The sequence below is a fragment of the Balaenoptera acutorostrata genome, chromosome 11 (assembly GCF_949987535.1).
Source record: "Balaenoptera acutorostrata chromosome 11, mBalAcu1.1, whole genome shotgun sequence".
Classification (NCBI taxonomy): Eukaryota; Metazoa; Chordata; class Mammalia; order Artiodactyla; family Balaenopteridae; genus Balaenoptera; species Balaenoptera acutorostrata.
The window spans coordinates 20,135,791-20,161,149 of NC_080074.1; the positions used below are offsets into that span (position 1 = coordinate 20,135,791).

General features: G+C 36.3%; 1 protein-coding gene across 6 annotated transcripts in view; it reads right to left on the reverse strand.

Moving 5' to 3' along the window:
• The window catches only part of PARPBP (PARP1 binding protein), an 80,949-nt gene that overhangs the window by 52,093 nt on the left and 3,497 nt on the right, over positions 1-25,359 (reverse strand). For 4 of the 6 annotated variants that reach the window (XR_009009748.1, XM_057556983.1, XM_007165786.3 and 1 more), the window contains exons 2-4: positions 25,048-25,203; positions 14,530-14,763; positions 9,199-9,306 (exon numbers count right to left, since the gene is read on the reverse strand). Coding sequence is in view for 5 of the 6 variants with exons in the window: in XM_057556983.1 (XP_057412966.1) it covers positions 9,199-9,306; positions 14,530-14,763; positions 25,048-25,200 (495 nt within the window). In the remaining variant the exon portion in view is untranslated. Of the gene's footprint in view, positions 1-9,198; positions 9,307-14,529; positions 14,764-25,047; positions 25,204-25,359 lie in introns of those variants that run through there. The other 2 variants (XM_057556982.1, XM_057556981.1) reach the window with 2 other exon arrangements.

Below are 25,359 nucleotides of genomic sequence, written 5' to 3' on the forward strand. Positions count from 1 at the left end.
GCGCCCAGCAACGAAGACCCAACACAGCCAAAAATAAATAATAAATAAATAAATGTAACTGGCATAAACCCCATAATTTGAGCTCTCTTAATTGCTTCCGTAATTTCTTTTTGTTTCTTCCACTAAGACCTATTATGTCCCTTCCATAAATTCATCTAGTAAATGGAGAAATAAACTGAGAAAAAAGCTGTACATTCTTATAATCTACCAATGTTCCACACAAGATACATTTTCTATGAGGCTCCTTATAAGGATTTTCCATTGGAATGGGCAGGTCCTCACTGCTGGTTATTTAGGTCATTTTAAATGTACAAATTAGTTCATTCCTCTTAAATAAAAGGCACAATAACAATTATTGTTTCCTCCCTGTAGCCTGTAAGAATGTACTCCTAAAAAAAAAAAAAAAAAGAGTGTACTCCTGAAGTATCACTGAGAAAAGACCACTCAATTTGGTAAACATCTTGTCAAGGTAGGAGAAACAAACAATGAGAATGTAAGCAATAAATGAATGTAAAGCAACAGAAAACAGTTACAATCACTAAAAGAAACCATGCCTAAGCAGGAAACAATCAAAGGTGGGCTTGGGATACTTTCTTGTACCAGAAAAGAGGGAAGTGCTCAAAAGTCTAATAGGGCATGTAAAAAAGATACAGAAGCCAGCATGAAGGGGACTCCTACATTTTAGCATCAAAGATTAATGAGTAATTGATTTTAAAACTCTGAATAAATAAAAATCCATGAGTCCATAGTAATGTAAACACACATAAAAAGAGAAACATAAACAGAAATAAAAACATCTAATTTTCTTCCTATAAGTAAATATTACACTAGCTCCTAAACTGGTAATTAAAGAGAAAGAATTAAGTAGTGACCCTGCCATTTTTAGGGAACTGTACTTCATCCCAGTTAATAAGATAAAGATCTTCTTTACTGAGAAATGGCAGCAAATTAGTGTAAAGACATGATAGAGTTGGAAAGTAACCATTCTGCAAACTCTAAAGAAATAACTGATTCAGACAAGGATCATCAGTGCATGCTCAAAACCATTCGGTGAAAGGTTGCTGGGAAACAGTGTCAGAGTATCACTAGATCTTTTTTGACAGCAAAAGAAAAACTACATCTTTATATTGGGAAGACCTCACAAATTCAGGATAACTTGAGTTTGTGTCTCCTAGAGTGATACAAAATGAAATACTCAGCATCAGTTATGAAGTATTTCATAGATTAGATTGCTCAGTCTAAGCAAGCATTTAGATGTTTCCAGTTTATTGGAAATAGAGGAACAAGTTAAATAATACCAATATGAACTCAACAGATAAATAACAAGAGAAAAAAAAAACCTGAGGAGAATTCTAAGAGTCTAAAGAGACATAAAACCCATTACAGGGACAAATGGAGAAATTTGAATAGGGAAAATAGTAAATGAATGATATTAGGGAATACTTCAGTTTTCTTATATATGATAATGGTATTGTGGTTCTGTCCTTATTTTCAGGAAGGGATATGCTGAAGAATTTTAGGGATTAAGTGTCATGATGTCAGCAATTTAACTTTCAAATAGGACAGAAAAAATATGAGATGCAGATATAAACTACATTATTAAGTCTAAGAAGTAGGTATACAAGTATTTGAGAGAGTGATCAAATACATTTTTAAAAGTGCAATCTGGGGAATTCCCTGGCTGTCCAGTGGTTAGGACTCCACGCCTTCACTGCCAAGGGCCGGGGTTCAATTCCTGGTTGAGGAACTAAGATCCCACAAGCCTCGCTGTGAGACCAAAAAAAAAAAAAAAAGAAAAAAATTGCTATCTGTAGAGCATGGGACTTAAGGGAGAATCTGCCTTAGCAATGTTTCCAGAAAATAAAGAAAGTGATTCATCAAATGCATTAACTTATTGGAGCATTTGACTTGGAAGTAGGCATATTCTAGATGTTTTACATAACATATTTTTATTTTATTTATTTTTTGAATTTAATTTTATTTATTTTTTTATACAGCGGGTTCCTATTAGTTATCCATTTTACACACATCAGTGTATACATGTCAATCCCAATCACCCAATTCATCACACCACCCCCCCACTTTCCCCCCCTTGGTGTCCATACATTTGTTCTCTACATCTATGTCTCAATTTCTGTCCTGCAAACCAGTTCATCTGTATCATTTTTCTAGGTTCCACATACATGTGTTAATATACGATATTTCTTTTTCTCTTTGACTTACTTCACTCTGTATGACAGTCTCTAGATCCATCCAAGTCTCTACAAATGACCCAATTTTGTTCCTTTTTATAGCTGGGTACTATTCCATTGTATATATGTGCCACATCTTCTTTATCCATTCATCTGTCAATGGGCATTTAGGTTGTTTCCATGACCTGGCTATTATAAATAGTGCTGCAATGAACATGGGGGTGCATGACTCTTTCTGAATTATGGTTTTCTCTGGGTATATGCCCAGTAGTGGGATTGCTGGGTGATATGGTAATTCTATTTTTCGTTTTTTAAGGAACCTCCGTACTGTTCTCCATAGTGGCTGTATCAATATACATTCCCACCAACAGTGCAAGAGGGTTCCCTTTTCTCCACACCCTCTCCAGCATTTGTTGCTTATAGATTTTCTGATGATGCCCATTCTAACTGGTGTGAGGTGATGCCTCATTGTAGTTTTGATTTGCATTTCTCTAATAATTAGTGATGTTGGGCAGCTTTTCATGTGCTTCTTGGCCATCTGTATGTCTTCTTTGGAGAAATGTCTATTTAGGTCTTCTGCCCATTTTTGGATTGGGTTGTTTGTTTCTTTAATATTGAGCTGCATGAGTTGTTTATATATTTTAGAGATTAATCTTTTGTCCGTTGATTTGTTTGCAAATATTTTCTCCCATTCTGAGGGTTGTCTTTTCATCTTGTTTATGGTTTCCTTTGCTGTGCAAAAGCTTTTAAGTTTCATTAGGTCCCATTTGTTTATTTTTGTGTTTATTTCCATTACTCTAGGAGGTGGATGAAAAAAGATCTTGCTGTGATTTATGTCAAAGAGTGTTCTTCCTATGTTTTCCTCTAAGAGTTTTATAGTGTCTGGTCTTACATTTAGGTCTCGAATCCATTTTGAGTTTATTTTTGTGTATGGTGTTAGGAAGTGTTCTAATTTCATTCTTTTACATGTAGCTGTCCAGTTTTCCCAGCACCACTTATTGAAGAGACTGTCTTTTCTCCATTGTATATCCTTGCCACCTTTGTCATAGATCAGTTGACCATAGGTGCGTGGGCTTATCTCTGGGCTTTCTATCCTGTTCCACTGATCTATGTTTCTGTTTTTGTGCCAGTACCATATTGTCTTGATTACTGTAGCTTCATAGTATAGTCTGAAGTCAGGGAGTCTGATTCCTCCAGCTCCGTTTTTTTCCCTCAAAACTGCTTTGGTTATTTGGGGTCTTTTGTGTCTCCATACAAATTTTAAGATTTTTTGTTCTAGTTCCATAAAGAATGCCATTGGTAATTTGATAGGGATTGCATTGAATCTGTAGATTGCTTTGGGTAGTACACTCATTTTCACAATATTGATTCTTCCAATCCAAGAACACGGTATATCTCTCCATCTGTTGGTATCATCTTTAATTTCTTTCATCAGTGTCTTATAGTTTTCTGCATACAGGTCTTTTGTCACCTTAGGTAAGTTTATTCCTAGGTATTTTATTCTTTTTGTTGCACTGGTAAATGGAAGTGTTTCCTTGATTTCTCTTTCAGATTTTTCATCATTAGTGTATAAGAATGCAAGAGATTTCTGTGCATTAATTTTGTATCCTGCAACTTTACCAAATTCATTGATTAGCTCTAGTAGTTTTCTGGTGGCATCTTTAGGATTCTCTATGTATAGTATCATGTCATCTGCAAACAGTGACAGTTTTACTTCTTCTTTTCCTATTTGTATTCGTTTTATTTCTTTTTCTTCTATGATTGCTGTGCCTAGGAGTTCCAAAACTATGTTGAATAATAGTGGTGAGAGTGGGCAACCTTGTCTTGTTCCTGATCTTAGAGGAAATGCTTTCAGTTTTTCACCATTGAGAATGATGTTTGCTGTGGGTTTGTCGTATATGGCCTTTATTATGTTGAGGTAGGTTCCCTCTATGCCCACTTTCTGGAGAGTTTTTATCATAAATGGGTGTTGAATTTTGTCAAAAGCTTTTTCTGCATCTATTGAGATGATCATACGGTTTTTATTCTTCAATTTGTTACTATGGTGTATCACACTGATTGATTTGCATATACTGAAGAATCGTTGCATCCCTGGGATAAATCCCACTTGATCATGGTGTATGATCCTTTTACTGTGTTGATGGATTCTGTTGCTAGTATTTTGTTCAGGATTTTTGCATCTATATTCATCAGTGATATTGGTCTGTAATTTTCTTTTTTTGTAGTATCTTGGCCTGGTTTTGGTATCAGGGTGATGGTGGCCTCGTAGAATGAGTTTGGGAGTGTTCCTTCCTCCGCAAGATTTTGGAAGACTTTGAGAAGGATGGGTATTAGCTCTTCTCTAAATGTTTGATAGAATTCACCTGTGAAGCCATCTGGTCCTGGACTTTTGTTTGTTGGAAGATTTTTAATCACAGTTTCAATTTCATTATTTGTGATTAGTCTGTTCATATTTTCTATTTCTTCCTGGTTCAGTCTTGGGAGGTTATACCTTTCTAAGAATTTGTCCATTTCTTCCAGGTTGTCCATTTTATTGGCACAGAATTTCTTGTAGTAATCTCTTAGGATGCTTTGTATTTCTGCAGTCTGTTGTAACTGCTCCTTTTTCATTTCTAATTTTATTGTTTTGAGTCCTCTCCCTCTTGGTGAGTCTGACTAATGGGTTATCAATTTTGTTTATCCTCACAAAGAACCAGCTTTTAGTTTTTTGTTTGTTTGTTTGTTTGTTTTAAAGGCATGTTTTTCTTTTTTTTTTTAATTTTTATTTATTTATGGCTGTGTTGGGTCTTCGTTTCTGTGCGAGGGCTTTCTCTAGTTGTGGCAAGCGGGGGCCACTCTTCATCGCGGTGCGCAGGCCTCTCACTATTGCGGCCTCTCTTGTTGTGGAGCACAGGTTCCAGATGCGCAGGCTCAGTAATTGTGGCTCACGGGCCCAGCCGCTCTGCGGCATGTGGGATCTTCCCAGACCAGGGCTCGAACCCGTGTCCTCTGCATTGGCAGGCGGATTCTCAACCACTGCGCCACCAGGGAAGCCCCAGCTTTTAGTTTTATTGATCTTTGCTATTTTTTTCTTTGTTTCTATTTCATTTATTTCTGCTCTGATCTTTATGATTTCTTTCCTTATGCTAACTTTGGGTTTTGTTTGTTCTTCTTTCTCTAGTTCCTTCAGGTGTAAGGTTAGCTTGTTTATTTGAGTTTTTCTTGTTTCTTGAGGTAGGCTTGTATAGCTACAGACTTCCCTCTTAGAACTGCTTTTGCTGCATCCCACAGGTTTTGGATCATCGTGTTTTCATTGTCATTTGTCTCTAGGTATTTTTTAATTTCCTCTTTGATTTCCTCAGTGATCACTTGGTTATTTAGTAACGTACTGTTTAGCCTCCATGTGTTTGTGTTCTTTACGTTTTTTTCCCTGTAATTGATTTCTAATCTCATAGTGTTGTGGTCAGAAAAGACGCTTGATATGATTTCAATTATCTTAAATTTACCGAGGCTTGATTTGTGACCCAAGATGTGATCTATCCTGGAGAATGTTCTGTGCTCACTTGAGAAGAAAGTGTGATCTTCTGTTTTTGGATGGAATGTCCTATAAATATCAATTAAATCTATCTGGTCTATTGTGTCATTTAAAGCTTGTGTTTCCTTATTAATTTTCTGTTTAGATGATCTGTCCATTGGTGTAAGTGACGTTTTAAAGTCTCCCACTATTATTGTGTCACTGTCGATTTCCTCTTTTACAGCTGTTAGCAGTTGCCTTATGTATTGAATGGCGCCTATGTTGGGTGCGTATATATTTATAATTGTTATATCATCTTCTTGGATTGATCCCTTGATCATTATGTAGTGTCCTTCCTTGTCTCTTGTAACATACTTTATTTTAAACTCTATTTTATCTGATATGAGTATTACTACTCCAGCTTTCTTTTGATTTCCATTTGCATGGAATATCTTTTTCCATCCCCTCACTTTCAGTCTGCATGTGTCCCTAGGTCTGAAGTTGGTCTCTTGTAGACAGAATATAGATGGGTCTTGTTTTTGTATCCATTCAGCCAGCCTGTGTCTTTTGGTTGGAGCATTTAATCCTTTCACGTTTAAGGTAATTATCGATATGTATGTTCCTATGACCATTTTCTTAATTGTTTTGGGTTTGTTTTTGTAGCTCCTTTTCTTCTCTTGTGTTCCCCACTTAGAGAAGTTCCTTTAGTATTTGTTGTAGAGCTGGTTTGGTGGTGCTGAATTCTCTTAGCTTTTGCTTGTCTGTAAAGCTTTTGATTTCTCCATCGAATCTGAATGAGATCCTTGCTGGGTAGAGTAATCTTGGTTGTAGGTTCTTCTCTTTCATCACTTTAAGTATATCATGCCACTCCCTTCTGCCTTGTAGAGTTTCTGCTGAGAAATCAGCTGTTAACCTTATGGGAGTTCCCTTGTATGTTATTTGCCGTTTTTCCCTTGCTGCTTTCAATAATTTTTCTTTGTCTTTAATGTTTGCCAATTTGATTACTATGTGTCTCGGCGTGTTTCTCCTTGGGTTTATCCTGTATGGGATTCTCTGTGCTTCCTGGACTTGGGTGGCTAGTTCCTTTCCCATGTTATGAGAGTTTTCGACTAAAATCGCTTCAAATATTTTCTTGGGTCCTTTCTCTCTCTGTTCTCCTTCTGGAATCCTTATAATGCGAATGTTGTTGCATTCAATGTTGTCCCAGAGGTCTTGTAGACTGTCTTCATTTCTTTTCATTCTTTTTTCTTTATTCTGTTCTGCAGCAGTGAATTCCACCCTTCTGTCTTCCAGGTCACTTATCCGTTCTTGCCTCAGTTATTCTGCTATTGATTCCTTCTAGTGTATTTTTCATTTCAATTATTTTATTGTTCATCTCTGTTTGTTCTCTAATTCTTCTAGGTCTTTGTTAAACATTTCTTGCATCTTCTCGATCTTTGCCTCCATTCTTTTACTGAGGTCCTGGATCATCTTCACTATCATTATTCTGAATTCTTTTTCTGGAAGGTTGCCTATCTCCACTTCATTTAGTTGTTTTTCTGGGGTTTTATCTTTTTCCTTCATCTGGTAGATAGCCCTCTGCCTTTTCATCTTGTCTATCTTTCTATGAATGTGGTTTTTGTTCCACAGGCTGCAGGATTATAGTTCTTCTTGCTTCTGCTGTCTGCCCTCTGGTGGATAAGGCTATCTAAGAGGCTTGTGCAAGTTTCCTGATGGGAGGGACTGATGGTGGGTAGTGCTGGATGTTGCTCTGGTGGGCAGAGCTCAGTAAAACTTTAATCAGCTTGCCTGCTGATGGGTGGGGCTGTGTCCCCTCCCCGTTGGTTGTTTGGCCTGAGGTGACCCAACACTGGAGCCTACCCGGGCTCTTTGGTGGGGCTAATGGCGGACGCTGGGAGGGCTCATGCCAAAGAGTACTTCCCAGCACTTCTGCTGCCAGTGTCCTTGTCCTCACGGTGAGACAGAGCCACCCCCCGCCTCTGCAGGAGACCCCTCAACACTAGCAGGTAGGTCTGGTTCAGTCTCTGTTGGGTCACTGCTCCTTCCCTGGGTCCCAATGCGCACACTACTTTGTGTGTGCCCTCCAAGAGTGGAGTCTTTGTTTCCCCCAGTCCTGTCGAAGTCCTGCAATCAATTCCCACTAGCCTTCAAAGTCTGATTATGTAGGAATTCCTCCTCCCGTTGCCAGACCCCCAGGTTCTGAAGCCTGACGTGGGGCTCAGAGGCTTCACTCCAGTGGGTGGACTTCTGTGGTATAAGTGTTCTCCAGTTTATGGGTCACCCCAGCAGGTATGGGATTTGATTTTATTGTGATTGTGCCCCTCCTACCATCTCATTGTGGCTTCTCCTTTGTCTTTGGATGTGGGGTATCCTTTTTGGTGAGTTCCAGTGTCTTCCTGTCTATGATTTTTCAGCAGTTAGTTGTGATTCCAGTGTTCTCGCAAGAGGGAGTGAGAGCACGTCCTTCTACTCCGCCATCTTGAACCAATCTCACATAACATATTTTTATATATGCTCTTTCCAGTACTCTTTACCTTTCATCTTGTGAATGGTAATTTTACTAAGAAACTTTCATAAACACAACTCCCATGGTTAGTGAGGAATTACTACATGTATTTAGGTACCTAGAATAGTGTTCAGCTGAAGGTAAATTATATTAAACCAAACCTGTACTACTTTTCTGTGGTTTGTTTGGACAACAAATCCTGTTATCAGAACTCATGATGCATCAGCTATTCTACTGCAAAGAGTAGAAACAGATTTTTTAAAGAGTAGAGAACACAACATATTTTCCTAAGAATCAACCATTTAAAATGCTAACTGTGGGACCTCCCTGGTGGCACAGAGGTTAAGGATCTGCCTGACAATGCGGGGGACACGGGTTCGAGCCCTGGTCTGGGAAGATCCCACATGCCGTGCAGCAACTAAGCCCACGCACCACAACTACTGAGCCTGTGCTCTAGAGCCCGCATCCCACAACTACTGAGCCCGCGTGCCACAACTACTGCAGCCCATGTGCCAGGAGCCCATGCTCTGCAACAAGAGAAGCCACTGCAATGAGAAGCCCACACACCGCAAGCAAGAGTAGCCCCCACTCGCCACAACTAGAGAAAGCCAGTGCGCACAGCAACAAAGACACAACACGGCCAAAAATAAATAAATAAATAAATAAATAAGCATATTACTAAATGAAAAAAAGTAAAATAAAATACTGTGAAGTATACCAAATGCAAAAATTCAGAGAACTCTGGCAACCTGTACCATCCACTACTTTTCCAATAGTGATACCTATTTTTGCACAGTGCCTGTTACCATGGCCCAAAACCATGAATAAACTGATTATTATCATGCTCTTGCCAGTCTCCAATGTACTACTCTTCACAAATTTTTTTTATTTAAGCAAATTTAAAACTTTTTAAAAATTAAAAAATAAAAAGTAACTGTAACATACAAATTCATAGTGATTTGAAGAGGATCATATCCTGCTTTTATTTACTCACAATTTAGCCATACCTTTTCATTATCCTGGTTGTGTTTACTCATTGGTGACACTGGTTCAGAAAAATCAGTTTCATCATCTACTGCATACTGTCTGCCAGACAGAAAATCCCGTAGTTGACTCTGTAAGAAATAGAAGATGTTACTAACAAAATGCTACGCCAACTGTAAAAAATATTTCACACCTAGCTCTACTTAGTGTCTCTGATGTTCCAGTGTACAGCACATTACCTGGCTTCTGTTGGCAGTCCATAATATACATGGAATTAAATTTCCTAACAATCTGTTTCCAATGGCACCTGTACTCAAAGAGTTTTACAAGTTCAGGGTTAAAAGATGACCTTGGAAATTTCATCTGAGCCTTTCATTTGTATGGAAGAAAGTCTTAGCTAATGCCCACAATAAATGCTTCATTTTGGAATATACATAAGTAAATCTATTTTCCTAAGCACCACAATATTTCAAACAAAATAAGAGTTTCCATGAAAAAATAATTTATAAAGTGATATTTGCTTTCAGCCTGACACACTACTCAACATCTCCATATTATTTCATTTATTCTAAGGGACTGAAGATTATACAGGTATGTACAAACACAAACACACACACAATTCCTAATAAGTAAACTTGAAGGAAAGGGACAAACTGAATTAACAAAGCCCAGTGAGATACCGCAAAATTATAACTAAAGTAACTCACCAATATATACTCCTTAAAAAGAAATAGCATTTGCCACAATTCTACTGATATGATAGATAAGCTGGTACTCATAAAGAGTTAATCAAGAGATGAAAAAACAAACAAACTAGAAAGCCTAGGATTTTGTTGTTTATAACATATACAATTTTTCAATCTCAAAATTCAAGATCACCAAAATAAGAATTTACTATTTATCAAATTTTGAATAATGGTAGTCCTCACACTTGTGGTTCTTATGTTTTCAGAAGAGATGCTGAAAGCAAAGTTTTATTTTTCCATAAACACAATATTATTTTTAGAAATGGGAGCATATTACCTTCTAGTTAAAAAACGTTTTCATATTTAATTACATGCAAAGTACATTATTCTAGATCAGTTCGTTGGGTGTCAAAGTATGGTCCAAGTACTTCTGAGGTCCTTAAGACCCATTCAGGGGATCTGGGAAGTCCTCCTTTTCCAACTATGTATCAATGTGAATCTGAATTTTTCCTGATATACTTCAATCAAACTAACTTACCAAATAGAAGCAGACATGTGAATCCAGGTATTTTCTATCACACATGATATTAAAGATACTCATAAAAATGTAAAACAATGTCACTATTCTCACAATTTTTTTCTTTTTGGAAAATAAAGTTATTCTTCATAACATGTTATTCATATTAAAATGTAATAGGTTGAATATCAGTATTTTAATAACTGATAAACATTTTAAACATTTGTCAATTTTAATTTTTAATATGAAAAATATCAATAGATATAATCCACATAAACAAAATCTCCTTCTGGTCCTAAATAATTGTTAGTGTAAAGCGGTTCCTAGACCTCAAAGTTAGACAAGGACTCTAGATAATATAGCATAAAGCTTTCTGAGGCAAGATAAAAATCACAATATATTTGCTGTGATACACTATTAATTTCACTAATTTGTATCTTTACTGATTTGACAGGTTGTTACTCACTGTATTTTTATCCTCTTATTAATTTGGAAGATGTACAGTATTTTTCCATTCCATTAATAGTTACCTTTACTCTCCCTGTACTCAAATCAGACTCATATTTCTCTATCCTTTTTTAAAAGTGATAATGCCTGCTACTTACCTCTAACAAACTACGAAGTTTAGCAGTTTTAATTCTAAACTAGTATCAGAATCTCTCTTAGTGTAAGTCTTCCATTTTAGCTCACATATTCCCAGTCCATCCTTATCATTTTAACTGCACATACACACTCCAAGTTTTAGTGCTCACTACCATCTTTCCCTAGATAGACCGCTGCTTCAGTTCATCTGTTTAATTATTTGTCTTTGGAAAGGTAAATGCTTCACATGAGGTATGATGATGACATTCTTTAAATTTTTGCATATCCTCACAAATCCTTCCTTAACTTGGCTGATAAATGATATCTTGGTTGAGGATGGAATTCTTAGGTCACTTTCAGGACATGTTATTTAATTTTTTGTTCTTTTTAAATAACTTGTCCTTTCTGCCAGGAAATTACGAGTTCAGGAATTTTACCAGGATATGTCTAGGTATGTGTCATTTCTCATCAATTAAGCCTGGAACTTCATAAACACTCCTTAGAGGAGACTCAGGAAAATATTTATTATAACAAATGTAGTTGTAACAAATATATGATTTATTTTATCATGGCCTCTTTTGCATCTGTTCTTTTTTCTCCTTCTGGAACTCCTAACGTTTACATGTTAAATCCTCTAGATCTAGCCTCCAAGTTTCTTAACTTTTCCCTCTTTGTTTCTTTATGTTTTTTACTCTGTGCTTTACTTATTGTACTTGACTTTCAGGATACTAATTTGAGTCTGAATTCATCTGTTACACTGAGAAAACTTTTCTTCTTTTTTTTTAATGTCTAGAAAGTCTTATGTTTAGGTATATACTTGAATTTCCTTGAGTACTTATTATTTCGCTGGATTCAATTTGCTCTCATTCCCTTCGAGCAGCTCTATTTTGTTAGGCATGTGTGTTCTTAGGTGATTCATCTTTCTGGCCACTGAGACCCCTTAGGTGACTGTTGCTTCTCTTCACTGGCTCTTTGGGGCTCAGCTGACTGTTGAGGTACATTAAGTGATGACAGTTCTACAAGTAATGGCAGTTGAAATGGTCTCTACTCCTTATGGAGCAGCAGTGGAGAAATAAGCAAGCTGCCAGTCACCTGCTTAGGCAGAAAAAAAGTCTTCTTGTGGTCTCTCAAGCCTCACCAACAGTAAGACCATCCATTCAGCTACTTCGCAGCTTCTTGAGAGTAAAGGAACCCTGGCACACTCATAGAAGGCATTTATTGACCTTCCTCAGATTTCTGAGGGCCGCTAAGCTCTTCTCAGGATCTACCACTTCTGCTCCTCAGCCCAGGTCTCTGATTTTGTCCTCCAGATAATTGCTCAGTTCATGAGAGCAATCTCTGTAACAACTCTCCCTACTTACAGTCCAGTTAGAATCCAAGGACTTCTATGCTCCCAGATGCCCATGGGCCCTGCATCCATGTTCCTCAGGAGAGGAATTATAAAAGTAGGAAACAAAGAGGAAAGGGCTATCATTCAAATTATGTTCCCAGAACTTCCCTGTCTTACCTTTATCTTAATTCCTCTTAATTCTTACCTTATTTAGGCTACAATAAATCAAAACCAAAAAAGCTTATTAGGATCATGATATTTCAGGACCCTGAAATTCAGAAATGTTTAGAACTTTCTGATACGTATCTTTAAAGATATTTTTAGCATAAATTAGGGTTACATTTAGCATATTTTTGAAAAGTCGCTCTAGGGATATTTTCCTGCTCACTTTTTCCTCACTGCAAATTTCCTTTGGTAACATAAGTATCAGAGATCAAGTTGTTAGCCTTCTAAGATTTAAATGCAGAAAATTTTCTACTTCATATATTACCATCTCAGCAGCTCCCACTTCATTCCTGATGTTTTGCAAAGGAGACATATTGATATTTGGAGACAGAACTTCCTCAAATGTAGAACCTTACATATCTCACACTATAAGCTGGTTCACTTAAATGAAGAAACTTATTAGAGGACTTATAGGCAAAGGATAAAATGAAAACAAAGACCTCAGGCAGATTATACTCTCACTGGCTTATCAGAAACTCATGTTTGTTGTTCCTACAATCTAATACTTGTGTTTGATTAACCTCTCTAAATTGACTCTGTGAAAAGTAGTTAAAAATCGTCTCTACAGGTAAGCATATAAAACATAACTAGAGAGGAATAAAAAAACTGTCTTCACTCACAAGCATCCTTATCATGGTGTGGGTGAGTATGTGTGGGTATGCATGTACAAGTGTGTGCGTGTATTTTGAGAAAGTTACAAAAAGGCAAAGGTTTCCATGACAGTCCAATGAGGCAAAGACAACAAACCGCCTGCCAGTATCCATTCTCCCCTTCTTCCTTAGTATCAGAGCTTTCTTTTTTCTTCTGGCATATTACTACCCAGAATAAAGAGTATATTCTCCATCCTTGCTAGCATGTTGGTCTGGCCATATGACTAAGCTTTGGTTAATGAGATGGAAGCAAAAGAGCTACATCTCTTTCAAAGGAAAAGCGAGTGCGGTGCTCCCTTACTACTTCCTGCTGCATGAAATGCTGATACAATGTCTGGAGCTCCAACAGCTATCTTGGACCACAAATGATCTTGAGGGTAGAAGTCAAGAACTAAGATAGGAGAGCAGCCTGACAGTAAAATCCTAGGTACTATCTGATAACCATGAACTTATCATATCAGTCCTAGAGGCTAACCTTTTGACATCTTTTATAAAAGAATGAAACAAACTTCCATTGTCTTAAACAACTGTTATTGTGGAGGTTTCTATTCTAAGCAGACAAAACATTATTCCCAAGTATCAGATAGAAATATTTATAAAATATTTTAATATCTGAGGAAATCCAGTAAACATTTTCTTCTAGTTATGGCTACAATTATTCTTTTATTACCACTGTTTAATTACTACTTTAGTGGCACTTGGTATATGTTAAGATAAAGAAACATATTTTCAATACTTTAAAACAAACTAGATATGTTCAAATATATTCTAAAACAGTTTATCAACTATAATGTAGACAAAACGAAACTGCAAGGGATGCTACTCCATTAACTTTAAAATTTATACTCTATAAAAAAAAATAAGGCAGTGAATGTGTCTGCAAAAAAAAAGGAATAGTGTATTACCTCATGTATATTGCATCATACTATCCTCATGAAATGATACTCTATCTTAGTAAAAACTATTATTAATCCATAGAAAGAGTCATAGCAATCATTTATACAATATATGCCAAATGAACAGATTCACGTTAAACCAAGAAAATAAAATACAAAATCAATCCCTGACATAATTCAACAAGAAATCACGTACTTGGTACGGATTTATTAAAAATGTTTTGATCTAATAAGTAGCTGTTCTTATATTTCAACCAAATAATAACACAAATTCAACAAAATTTACCACCAAAATATTTCTCTCAAGTAATGACTAGCTTTCAAGTAGCTAAATTTTCCATTCTTAACATGATCCAAAAAGCAAAAGCATTATCAAGTTACTATAAATGCTGATCCATCATTTAAAGTAAAAATAAATCTAGCCAAATTTTAATTTGATTAAGATAAAATTATTTTAAAAATACTTACAGGAGATATGTTCGCATAATTTTCATAATTAGAAGTCAAAACATTACATTTTTTATAAACATCAATCATATCTAACATGTTACTGTTCTTTAAGAAATCATCATAAATCTTCCTAATGTTCTCATAATGGTCAATCACTTTCATATTTTCAACTGGTAAGTTCAATTTCTCATGTAGTAAGTATTTCCAGGTCAGTAAGACATCGCTGAGAGAGACTGTAAATTCTCCACTGTACTGAAAGAGATAATGCCAAAAATAAAATGATAAAGTTGGATGCTAGATATTCATTAACTTACAATTAAGATAGAAAGTACAAACTGAATTTTGTCATAGAAAAGTCTACATTGAATTCCTGTGGATTTTAAAAGAACATCAAAGTTGAGCTATGGAATAATTTTAAAACCAGATATAAAAGAAAAAGATTTTGATGATTTTTAAAAATATGAACAACTATAATAAGTTTGCACATGACAAATTTAGCAAATATAGTCATCTTATTTCCTGAACTTCACTAAATTTCTTCTACCCAAAGTGGGGAGATGGGTGAGCAGTGAACTTAAGTGCTATTGACTGGGGGAACATTTGATTCTGTTAATACTTAGTTCCTTTTAGTTCTTTTTGCTAATGTATTTTTAACCTCTTATTTAAAACTGTCATGTCATACTGAATTCCTACATATCACATTATTCCAAGTGTTAGTCTTAATGCATGAACATAAAAATTAAATTTTAAAAAATTATGTTTTATTTCATTATTATTTCAGAAAGCAAAATATCGGTGCTAAAATTTGGGGTCAGAAAAGAATTTTGAATCTTCCCTGCTCATCATCACACTAAACTATAACAAACAAGTGCTAAGAAGCCATAGTCAGGTTTCTTTCTATAAGTTGTCAGATGTTACTAATCAGGCAAAATTGTTCGTTTTTTCCTCTTCTTCAATATCTACATGATAAATTATCTCAGTGGACATGTTGAAGATTTTTTTAAATTGACTGCATTCTGTTCCACTTAATATCTCAGATATTAATAATGGTGCCCTCCAAAACATGCTAGACCTAATTCAGTAAAAAAATTCTAACTCCTCCTTTCTGTAGCATGAGTAACAAATATTTTTAAGTATCCACACGTGGTTTTGAGATACAGATTTTGCTGCCCTCTTCCATAGTTAATATGTTAGTAGTTTCCGCTAACACCAATATCTTTCCATTAATAGCATTTAAAAAATAGGTGCATATTTAAATAGTGCTAGTCATTGGAACTAAATTGTAACATCATCTTTAGCCAATGAAGAAGAATAGAAAGAAATCAAACAGAGCCAAATAATATATTATTTTCTACATATCTGACTCTTTCAAATCTCTATATCTTTTATAAAGATATTTTCTAACTACTATCCAAATTTAAGACAAGGTGTCCAAACTGCCTTAAAATAATTAACTCTTTACTCAACCATATGGAGGCAACTAAGGAAATTATCTTTATTGTCCTTGGAGTAGAGACCTGTTATATAAAAATTATGAAAATTAATTACATTTCATGAAACTAGTTCAATGAACAACCAAAAGAATCAGTAACTCTCAAACACTGGACCCATAACCCAAATGTAAGACAGATTTGTAATATCTCAGCATTGCATCAAAACTGTATACTTTACTTCCCAATCTCACAAAGGTTACATACCATAAAATTTCCAAGTGGTATTTAAGTTAAATAAATCCAGTTATTTAGAGTTTCAAAACTAAATTGTGTTATCTCAAAAATTCCTAAAAATTATTTTGGTATAACATCCTTCATGTTAAAAATAAATTAAGATTTTGCCTAATATAAATGTACAAATCTCATCCCAATGACTATAACTAGTTAAAGTAAAACTATACAAGCTCTTGATCTTGTGAGAAAAGGTTTTTGACTAGATTAACAGTGTTTATACTGGGATTATAAAAACATTTTAAATCCAAATAAAAATGCACTCCAAATATCAGTTTTCATGATCAGGTGCCCACCATGACAGCATAATCTGTTATTCAAACCAGTAACAACTGATTGAGAGGGTCTGCGGTCAAATCAGAAAATGTTTTGCTAGGAAAACATGCCAGCTGGCTAATATCGGAAGGAAGTTCAAAATGTTCAATGCTTTAGTTCTCTGATGGACATAAGAAGGATTGTATTTCACAAGAATAAAATGAGAAAAATGGAGAGCTACGTTTTATCAGAGCACTTGTACTTTTTACATTTTACCAAAGTTACTTTTATAATTATTCAAAATTTTAAATAAACTTTACATTTTTAACTAACTGGAATTCTTGTTATGGAAAGAGAAAAGATAACAGGTTTACTTAAGAGCATTAATTGGCTGTGTGACCTTGAGTAAGATACTGAAATCCCTCTGAGTCAGCTTCCTTGGTTATAAAGTAAGACTGTACAGATTAAATAACACCTGATAAATGTTAGGTAATCAAAACTGTCAGTTTCCTTTCTCTTTTCTTATTCAAAGTAAAATAATTATTTGTTTGTTGGGGGAAGGGTGGTAGATAAATGTAATACAATTTTAAAAAGTTTCTTCTTATTTGTTATGTCACTGTTGGATCATTTTCAAATCTGACAGTCAGCTACAGGTGCTGTGATTGCTTCCTATGAAGCTATAAAATTAATAGCTTTGTTTCATCCAAACGACCATTTGTAATGTTCTTAAGGCTACTTAAGGTGAATAATAGCCTTAATAACATAATGGCCAGACAAATTAAAACTATGAAGCCAATTCCGAAGAAAAGAAAGGCTAAAATTTTATTTGCAATGTAGTAATGAAGTTATACATATTTGCCACATAACGAAGTTAATAATCCTCAGTGAATCTATAATAGGTTAAATCTTTAGCGGTATTAAAACTGCTAGAGAGGTGTTGTATTATTTAAGCTAAAACATCCCCCCACCTAAGAAAATATTCCAAGACCCTAAAACTCAAAAGTTATTTTCTTTCTCCCCACTAAATCAGTTAAGAAAACAAGCACACCAATAAACAGACTAACAACTCTACCAGGTATTCAAAGGTTTCATTGTAGTCAAATGTTATTGTAAGGACTATTACTTTAGGGACCTATGTTCTCAAACTTCAGAGAATTAAAAACCTAAATAGAGCTCAAAGCAGAGGGTGGAAAATATAGGTGAAGGATATATACAACCAACTCCACCTTTTTATTACTATCTGCTACTTATGAATGCACCTGCAGGCAAGTGTATGTTGTTTCACATTGCCAAGTGACTTGAAGTCTGAGCACAGATGGGGATGCCTGAGCTGACTCTGTACATGAAGAATTAAAGTAAAACTGACCCACAACCCACCATCTCCACTGCACACGTGCATGCATATACACATGAACTTGGAAAAGTTTAGTTGCAATTCATCTTTCCTCTTCTTTCCCACCCAGAGTCTGAATTTTCACAGTGAATTAAGTGAATTAACAAGTAGAAAATTAACAAGTAGAAAGAGATACCGGGGCTTCCCTGGTGGCGCAGTGGTTGAGAATCTGCCTGCCAATGCAGGGGACACGGGTTCGAGCCCTGGTCTGGGAAGATCCCACATGCCGCGGAGCAACTAGGCCCGTGAGCCACAACTACTGAGCCTGCGCATCTGGAGCCTGTGCTCCGCAACAAGAGAGGCCGCGATAGTGAGAGGCCCGCGCATCGCGATGAAGAGTGGCCCCCACTTGCCACAGCTAGAGAAAGCCCTCGCACAGAAACGAAGACCCAACACAGCCATAAATTAATTAATTAATTAATTTTAAAAAAATAGTAAGGTTATAAAAAAAAAAAAAGAGATACTGAGTGAATGCTACACAGACAAATCCTGAAGAAAAAGTGACTTGTATTGAATATTTCAGTATGTCAAAATTTTTACAATAAGAACTAAATTTTCTTCAGGGTATATTTCACTCAGCTTGTGGATATATTTTTTTAATTATTCATAAACAAACAAACAAAGGAGGTGATTTGAACATGGTCTGTTTGATTCCAGAACAATAGTCCTCAACCACTATTCAATAATGATTCTTAATAATTTCACTTTCTCTCTCTCCTTATTTTCTAGTGCATGGTCACCGAGGTTTAACCTTCAGCTAGCCCATTCCATTATACAATATCCTCATAATCTATTATTTACCTTAGTACCATTTCTTCAGATTACTAAAGAAGGACAGAATTTTTAAAAAATGCTCAGGCAGTAAAACTGGCAAGACTTGAAAATGAATTACAAAGGGGAGCAAAGGAAAGAGACCCTATGATGATCCTTAGGTATCTAGCTTCAGTGACTGACTGTGGAAGGTAAGGTAGGTAAGTTGAGGAAGCAAACAATGTGATCTACTTTTAAAAATTGATGTGGAGACAGTAATCAAGGTAAAATGTCCAGCGAGTACTTGACCATACCAGAGTAGGACTCAGAGAGGTCTAGCATATGAATACTGGTGAAACAGGGAATATATCCAGTGAAAGTGGGTAAACGGAGCACACTGGAAGATATCAACAAAGTATATAACAAGAGAGTATCTAAAATATATGTAGAACTCTTTCAAAGAGTGAGAAAGAGACAAAAATAAGTCGACAGTAAAATAAGCATAGAAAATGAATAGACAGTTTAAGAAAAGGATACCTAAATGGTCAGATAAGAATTTTAAAAGGTGCTAAATGCTCTAGCTAGCAGAAAAATCAAAATGAAGTATCACTTTTTTTCTTTTCTAATGAAGTTTGATAACACCTAATATGGAGAGAAATAAGAAAATGGTACTCTCCTACACTGTTGACATAAATGTCAATTCTAACAGCCAAGTTGAAGAGCAGTATGGAAGTATCAAGGCAAATTAAAGATGTATCTACTATATGACCCACTGAGTATGGGGCTTAGATTACCTCTTGCTCAGTGCACAGACATCTCATTTCAGTGCAAAACTGTAATACCAAACAACTTCAAACAACCCAAAAGTCCATCTACGAATAAAATGTATCTGTCACACAAAGGATGACTGTTAAAATGAATAAATCGTATCAAATTTTCTGTCTATCAGTACCTAACGAAGTCCTGAAAACAATGTTGGATGATAAAAACAAGACGCAGAAAAATGTATACCATTTGTTATAATTTTATTTTTTTTTATTTTTTATTTTTTAAATAATTCCTTAATTTTTTTTTTAAATTAATTAATTTATTTACTTATTTATTTTTGGCTGTGTTGGGTCTTCATTTCTGCGCGAGGGCTTTCTCTAGTTGTGGCAAGCGGGGGCCACTCTTCATCGCGGTGCGCGGACCTCTCACTATCGCGGCCTCTCTTGTTGCGGAGCACGGGCTCCAGACGCGCAGGCTCAGTAGTTGTGGCTCACGGGCCCAGTCGCTCCGCGGCATGTGGGATCCTCCCAGACCAGGGCTCGAACCCGTGTCCGCTGCATTGGCAGGCAGATTCTCAACCACTGCACCACCAGGGAAGCCCATTTGTTATAATTTTAAAACAGACACGCTAACAGTGCAATTTGTACAACTGGATATACAGAGAAGCCCCTCCTGGTATAAAATACCTAAAATTACAGGAGAAAATAGGAAAACTTTTATTAAGCATGACTGAATTGTCCATAAGAGAAGAGAAATTACAAAAGGCAAAAGCAGTGAAAAAGTGCCAATGCAGAAGAGTAAGCAAATGGCAGGGTGTGTGTTTCCCTGGTGTCTACCACTCCCTGGCATTTAAGAACCTGATTTTTATGAACTCTGAGCACAAGGTTTAGGAGACAAAGCTGACCATAAGAAGGCAGGAAGCTGGATCAGAAACATTCCTTGCCCACCTGCCATATAAAGCCAAAAGCCCCTAAAGATCAACACTCTTACTGTGTCCGCTAGAACAAAATCTGCCCAGCAGAAGGTGATGGTAGAGATACTTGCTGGTGAAGAGATTTCTGAAGCAGTCTCAGCATTGTGCTTACCTCTCTGGGTAATCTTCACTTAGATTTTTGCCTAATACTTAGTTTCTGCTGAGATAGGGGAAACCAGTCATCTACCTTGGCAGAAAATTGGGGGTTTATTCCCTGGACAGGGTAAAATAGTCTCTGGACTGAAAAATCCAGTTGAGGAAGAGAACCCAAATGAAAATCATAGGAATCACATGACATTTTATATTCTAAATTTTGACACACTTTTCAGGCACCCATCAAATAGGCAGCTCAACTTTACACCCTTCATGCAGGAGGAAAGAAGACTGTTATCCGAGGAAACTGTTCCAAAAGGGATATCCTAAAGATATCAACATCAAAGCTTCCCCAACCAAATGGCCCAGTAAGATGAGGTTGACAAGCCCTAACCCTGCACAAAGAGCTTCCAATAAACATTTTAGTGCTCCACTTAAATATAGGTGGATGGCCAAGGATCACCATGAAGGAAGTCTCTAATCAGAAGAAAGGAAGTCTTTCCCAAATAAAACTAACAAAAACAAGGAACTTGGAGGAAACACATTATGCAAGAAGATGAAAACCTCAACAAAATATTATTAATAGTCTCAAAGGAGAAAATATTAGACCCAGGAAGCAATAACAGTATGACATTATAAAAAGAGAACAAAAAAGGGCTCTTAGAAATAAAGAGGACATTAGCAGAAAATCTAATAATTATCTCACCATTAAGCTAAAAAACTATTAAATGTTGAATCTTTGACTATTGGTTGAAAGAAAAGTAAAACAAGGTGAATGGATAAATAAACTGATACATCCATATAACGGAATATCATGCACTGCTAAAAAGAAATGAGCTATCACACCATGAAAACACACAGAGGAACCTTAAATGCATATTACTAAATGAAAGAAGTCAATCTGAAAAGGCTACATACTATGTTCCAACTATGTGACACTCTGAAAAAGGCAGAACTATGGTGACAGTAAAAAGATCAGTGGTTTCCAGGGATTGGGGAGAGGGAAAGATGAATAGTAGAGCACAGAGGGTTTTTAGGGCAGTGAAACTATCCCATACATACTATAATGGTGGACATATATCATTATACATTTGTCAAAACCCACAGAATGTACAACACCAAGAGTGTTTAGGGGTAAAGATTCAGGATGTCTGCTACTTACTATCATATGGTTCATATAGAATAATAATAATATGCATGTATATATATATGTTTACATGTAATACATACATGTGATATTTATATTTATATACACATATGAAATATTAAAAGAATAATGAGGCAAATGTGGCAAAATGTTAATAATTAATGAATCTAAGTGAAGGGCATACAGGAGTTCAGGGTACTATTCTTGTTACTTTTCTAGAAGTTTAACATTTTTTTCAAAATAAAAAGTCAAAAAAGTGCTACTTCCATTTTTTTTTAACATACCTATGTAAAATTTATCTTTAGCAATATTGTGATTAAAAACAAGGAACAGACAAATTGTACATGTAACCACGACTGTCCCCCTCTTCCCCCTTCAGCTACACGGGCCCTTTTGCATTTTCTCAAATTCTATCTGCAGTCTGGAGCCAATGTGCAGTCTTCAGCCATGGGGCCTCTGCATATGCAGTTTCTCCATCCTCATCCTGGCCCCCACTCCCTTGCCTAATTAACCCCTTTCCCTCCTTTAGGGCTCAGCTTTATCTCTCTGACCAGGTCAACTCCCTGGTCGAATAGCATCATAAACTTCTTTTTTTTTTTTAATTAATTTATTTTATTTATTCTTTTTTTTTGGCTGCATTGGGTCTTCGTTACTGCGTGCAGGCTTTCTCTAGTTGAGGCGAGCAGGGGCTACTCTTCATGGCAGTGCACAGGCTTTTCATTGCAGTGGCTTCTCTTGTTGCGGAGCATGGGGTCTAGGCGTGTGGGCTTCAGTAGCTGTGGCACATGGGCTCAGTCGTTGTGGCTCACAGGCTCTAGAGCGCAGGCTCAGTAGTTATGGCGCACAGGCTTAGTTGCTCCGCGGCATGTGGGATCTTCCCAGACCAGGGCTTGATCCCATGTCCCCTGCATTGGCAGGCGGATTCTTAACCACTGAGCCACCAGGGAAGCCCCAAACCTCTTCTTCTGATAGCTTTAATTTTACACTTATTTGTATTACTCTCTACTTAATGTCTGTCTCACCTATTAGGCAATAAGCTTCACAAAGGCAAGAGACATGTCAAGTTTTGGTCACCATTCTAACCCAACACTTATCACAATGCCTGGCACATAGTAGAAGCTGAAAAAAAGAAATCTGGGGCTTCCCTTTTTTTTTTTTTTTTTTGCAGTATACAATTTTTTCTTATTTTAAGACTGGAATAAACTTTAAGAAGAAGGAAGTAAACGAAATCTGGGGCAAGGAGGAAGAAAGGGAAGAAATTAACATGTATATAGACAGCTAAACAGTTGTACTGGCCTCCTTGCTATGCCTTGAACATGCCAGGCATTTTCTACCTCAGGGCTCTTGCATCTGCTGTTCCCTTTGCTTGGTAGTCCCTTCCCACAAAAATTTCCACAACTCTTCCTTCTTCCCCTCTTTCAAATCTTTGTTCAGATGGCATCATCTTGATGAGGCCTTCCTTGACTACCCTATTCCAAATCGCAAGAACTCTCCCACCCCAAACTCTAAACACTCCTTAGTAGAATCTCTATTTTATTTTCCTCTGCAGCACTTATTATGACCTAAAATGCTAAATATCTTATTTATTAGAGAATTATCTGTCTCTCCTCACTAGAAGATAAATCCCATAAGAGCAGGTATTTCTTTCAGTGCTATATTCCTAGAATATATATATTCTTAGAATAACGTTATTCTAAGAACTTAATAAATGTGTGGAAAGAATAACTGACTACCTAAGATAGAATTTTGTCAAAATTTTTCTATGTTCAAAATTTATCTTAATATACATTGTTTTAAATATGCAAAACAGCAAACTATCCACCCTTAGGAAAAACTATCTCTTGTTTTAAGATTATAGAATTCCTAATTTTCAGGTGTTAAATTATTCTTCCTTTTTCAAAATGATGGTTCTAGTCACTATTTTTTCTCAATGGCTTTATGTGCTAACATGAGAAATGTTCAAATCTGGCAATATCCAATTTGGGGGGAAATTTTATTGGTATATGAAATCTAAAAGTCTGGGAACTAGTGACATATAGGATTAAAATAATTCAGCAGGGACTTCCCTGGCAGTCCAGTAGTTAAGACTCCACGCTTCCAATGCAGGGGGCACGGCTTCGATCCCTAGCTGGGGAACTAAGATCCCACAAGCTGCGTGGTACAGTCAAAAAAAAAAAAAAATCATCAGAATGCCATTTCACTATCTAGCCCAACAGACCTATTGAAACCATTCCACCTTTCAAAAATCTTCTTCTCTAGTCAAGACAGTCTCCTTACCATTTTCAAACCATCATGATTTTAATCCCCCTGTATGCTTCCTCTGAACTGCCTTTTCCCTTCCTTCATCGCTTCTTTAAATTCTTCCCATCCAAAGACTTCCCTCCTTTAAGTATATTATGTAAAATCCAAGAAGGCTTTCCTTACCACTCCAGCCTACATTCATCCTTCTCTCATCTGAATGCCTCTAGCCCCTTAGGTAGAGCTTATTCCAAACACTGGTTTGGCCCAAGCCAACTGTGTAAGAATCACTTCAGATTAAAAAAAGATTAAAAGGTTAAAAAAAAGACAATTTCCAGGGTCTCAGTGCAGATTAGGAAAATCAGTGTCCAAGACTGGAGTACAGAAGCCAGTATTTTTTAAAAGCACTCCCAAATGATTCTGCTTCACAGCCTGGCTTAGGAATAATTAATCTATACCACAGAGCCTGAAATTAGTCATAAAATACTTGGATTAAATAAACATTATTGGGCTTCCCTGGTGGCGCAGTGGTTGAGAACCTGCCTGCTAATGCAGGGGACACGGGTTCGAGCCCTGGTCTGGAAAGATTCCCACATGCCGCGGAGCAACTAGGCCCGTGAGCCACAACTACTGAGCCTGCGCGTCTGAAGCCTATGCTCTGCAACAAGAGAGGCCACGATAGTGAGAGGCCCGCGCACTGCAATGAAGAGTGGCCCCCGCTTGCCGCAACCAGAGGAAGCCCTCACACAGAAACGAAGACCCAACACAGCCAAATAAATAAATAAATAAATAAATAATTAAAGGTGCTAATAATTTTTAAAAAAATAAATAAATAACATTATTTATGTGTGCTTTCTAGAACTTTTCAGGGAAGAAGTCTTATCAAATAAAAATAATTTTTAACCATAGTGATCATAATAGTTGTATGTTTACCTTAAGATTTTAAATTAAATATCAAATGTGCATGTCCCATGTCAAATTATACATATAAAAGCCTTAATTTTGAAACAAATCATTTCAAATACAATTGTAATATTTTGACAAATATATGCAGAGGCATTTGTGAATACAGTATATTGATATTTTCATAGGAGAGCATATACTGCAAAGAAATTAATGTAATTAAGTTTATTCAAATGGGCAGCAAACAAAATTCACTTAAAAAAAAAAGTTAACCTAAATACAGTCTACTAACCTGTTTGTTGTTCTCTGCCATGGAAAGCTGCAATGCCAAGAGCATGGAGTCTGCACCACATACAGTAGTTCTCTCAGAGTTACAAAAAGTGTGCCAGTTCCTTCTGAACTCTTTAATCATATCCAAGACAGACTTCCCATTAAGCACAGCCATCCTCTTAAAGTAAGACAGAAGGCAATGTTAAAAAGCCTTATTTTAATTGGAAATTGATATTTAACATGTATAAGGAAGAAGAGTTACAGAAAAATAAATAGTGAACAAGAGGTCATTTCATATTTACTAAGATTGCTTTTAATTAAATTTAGGAAAACA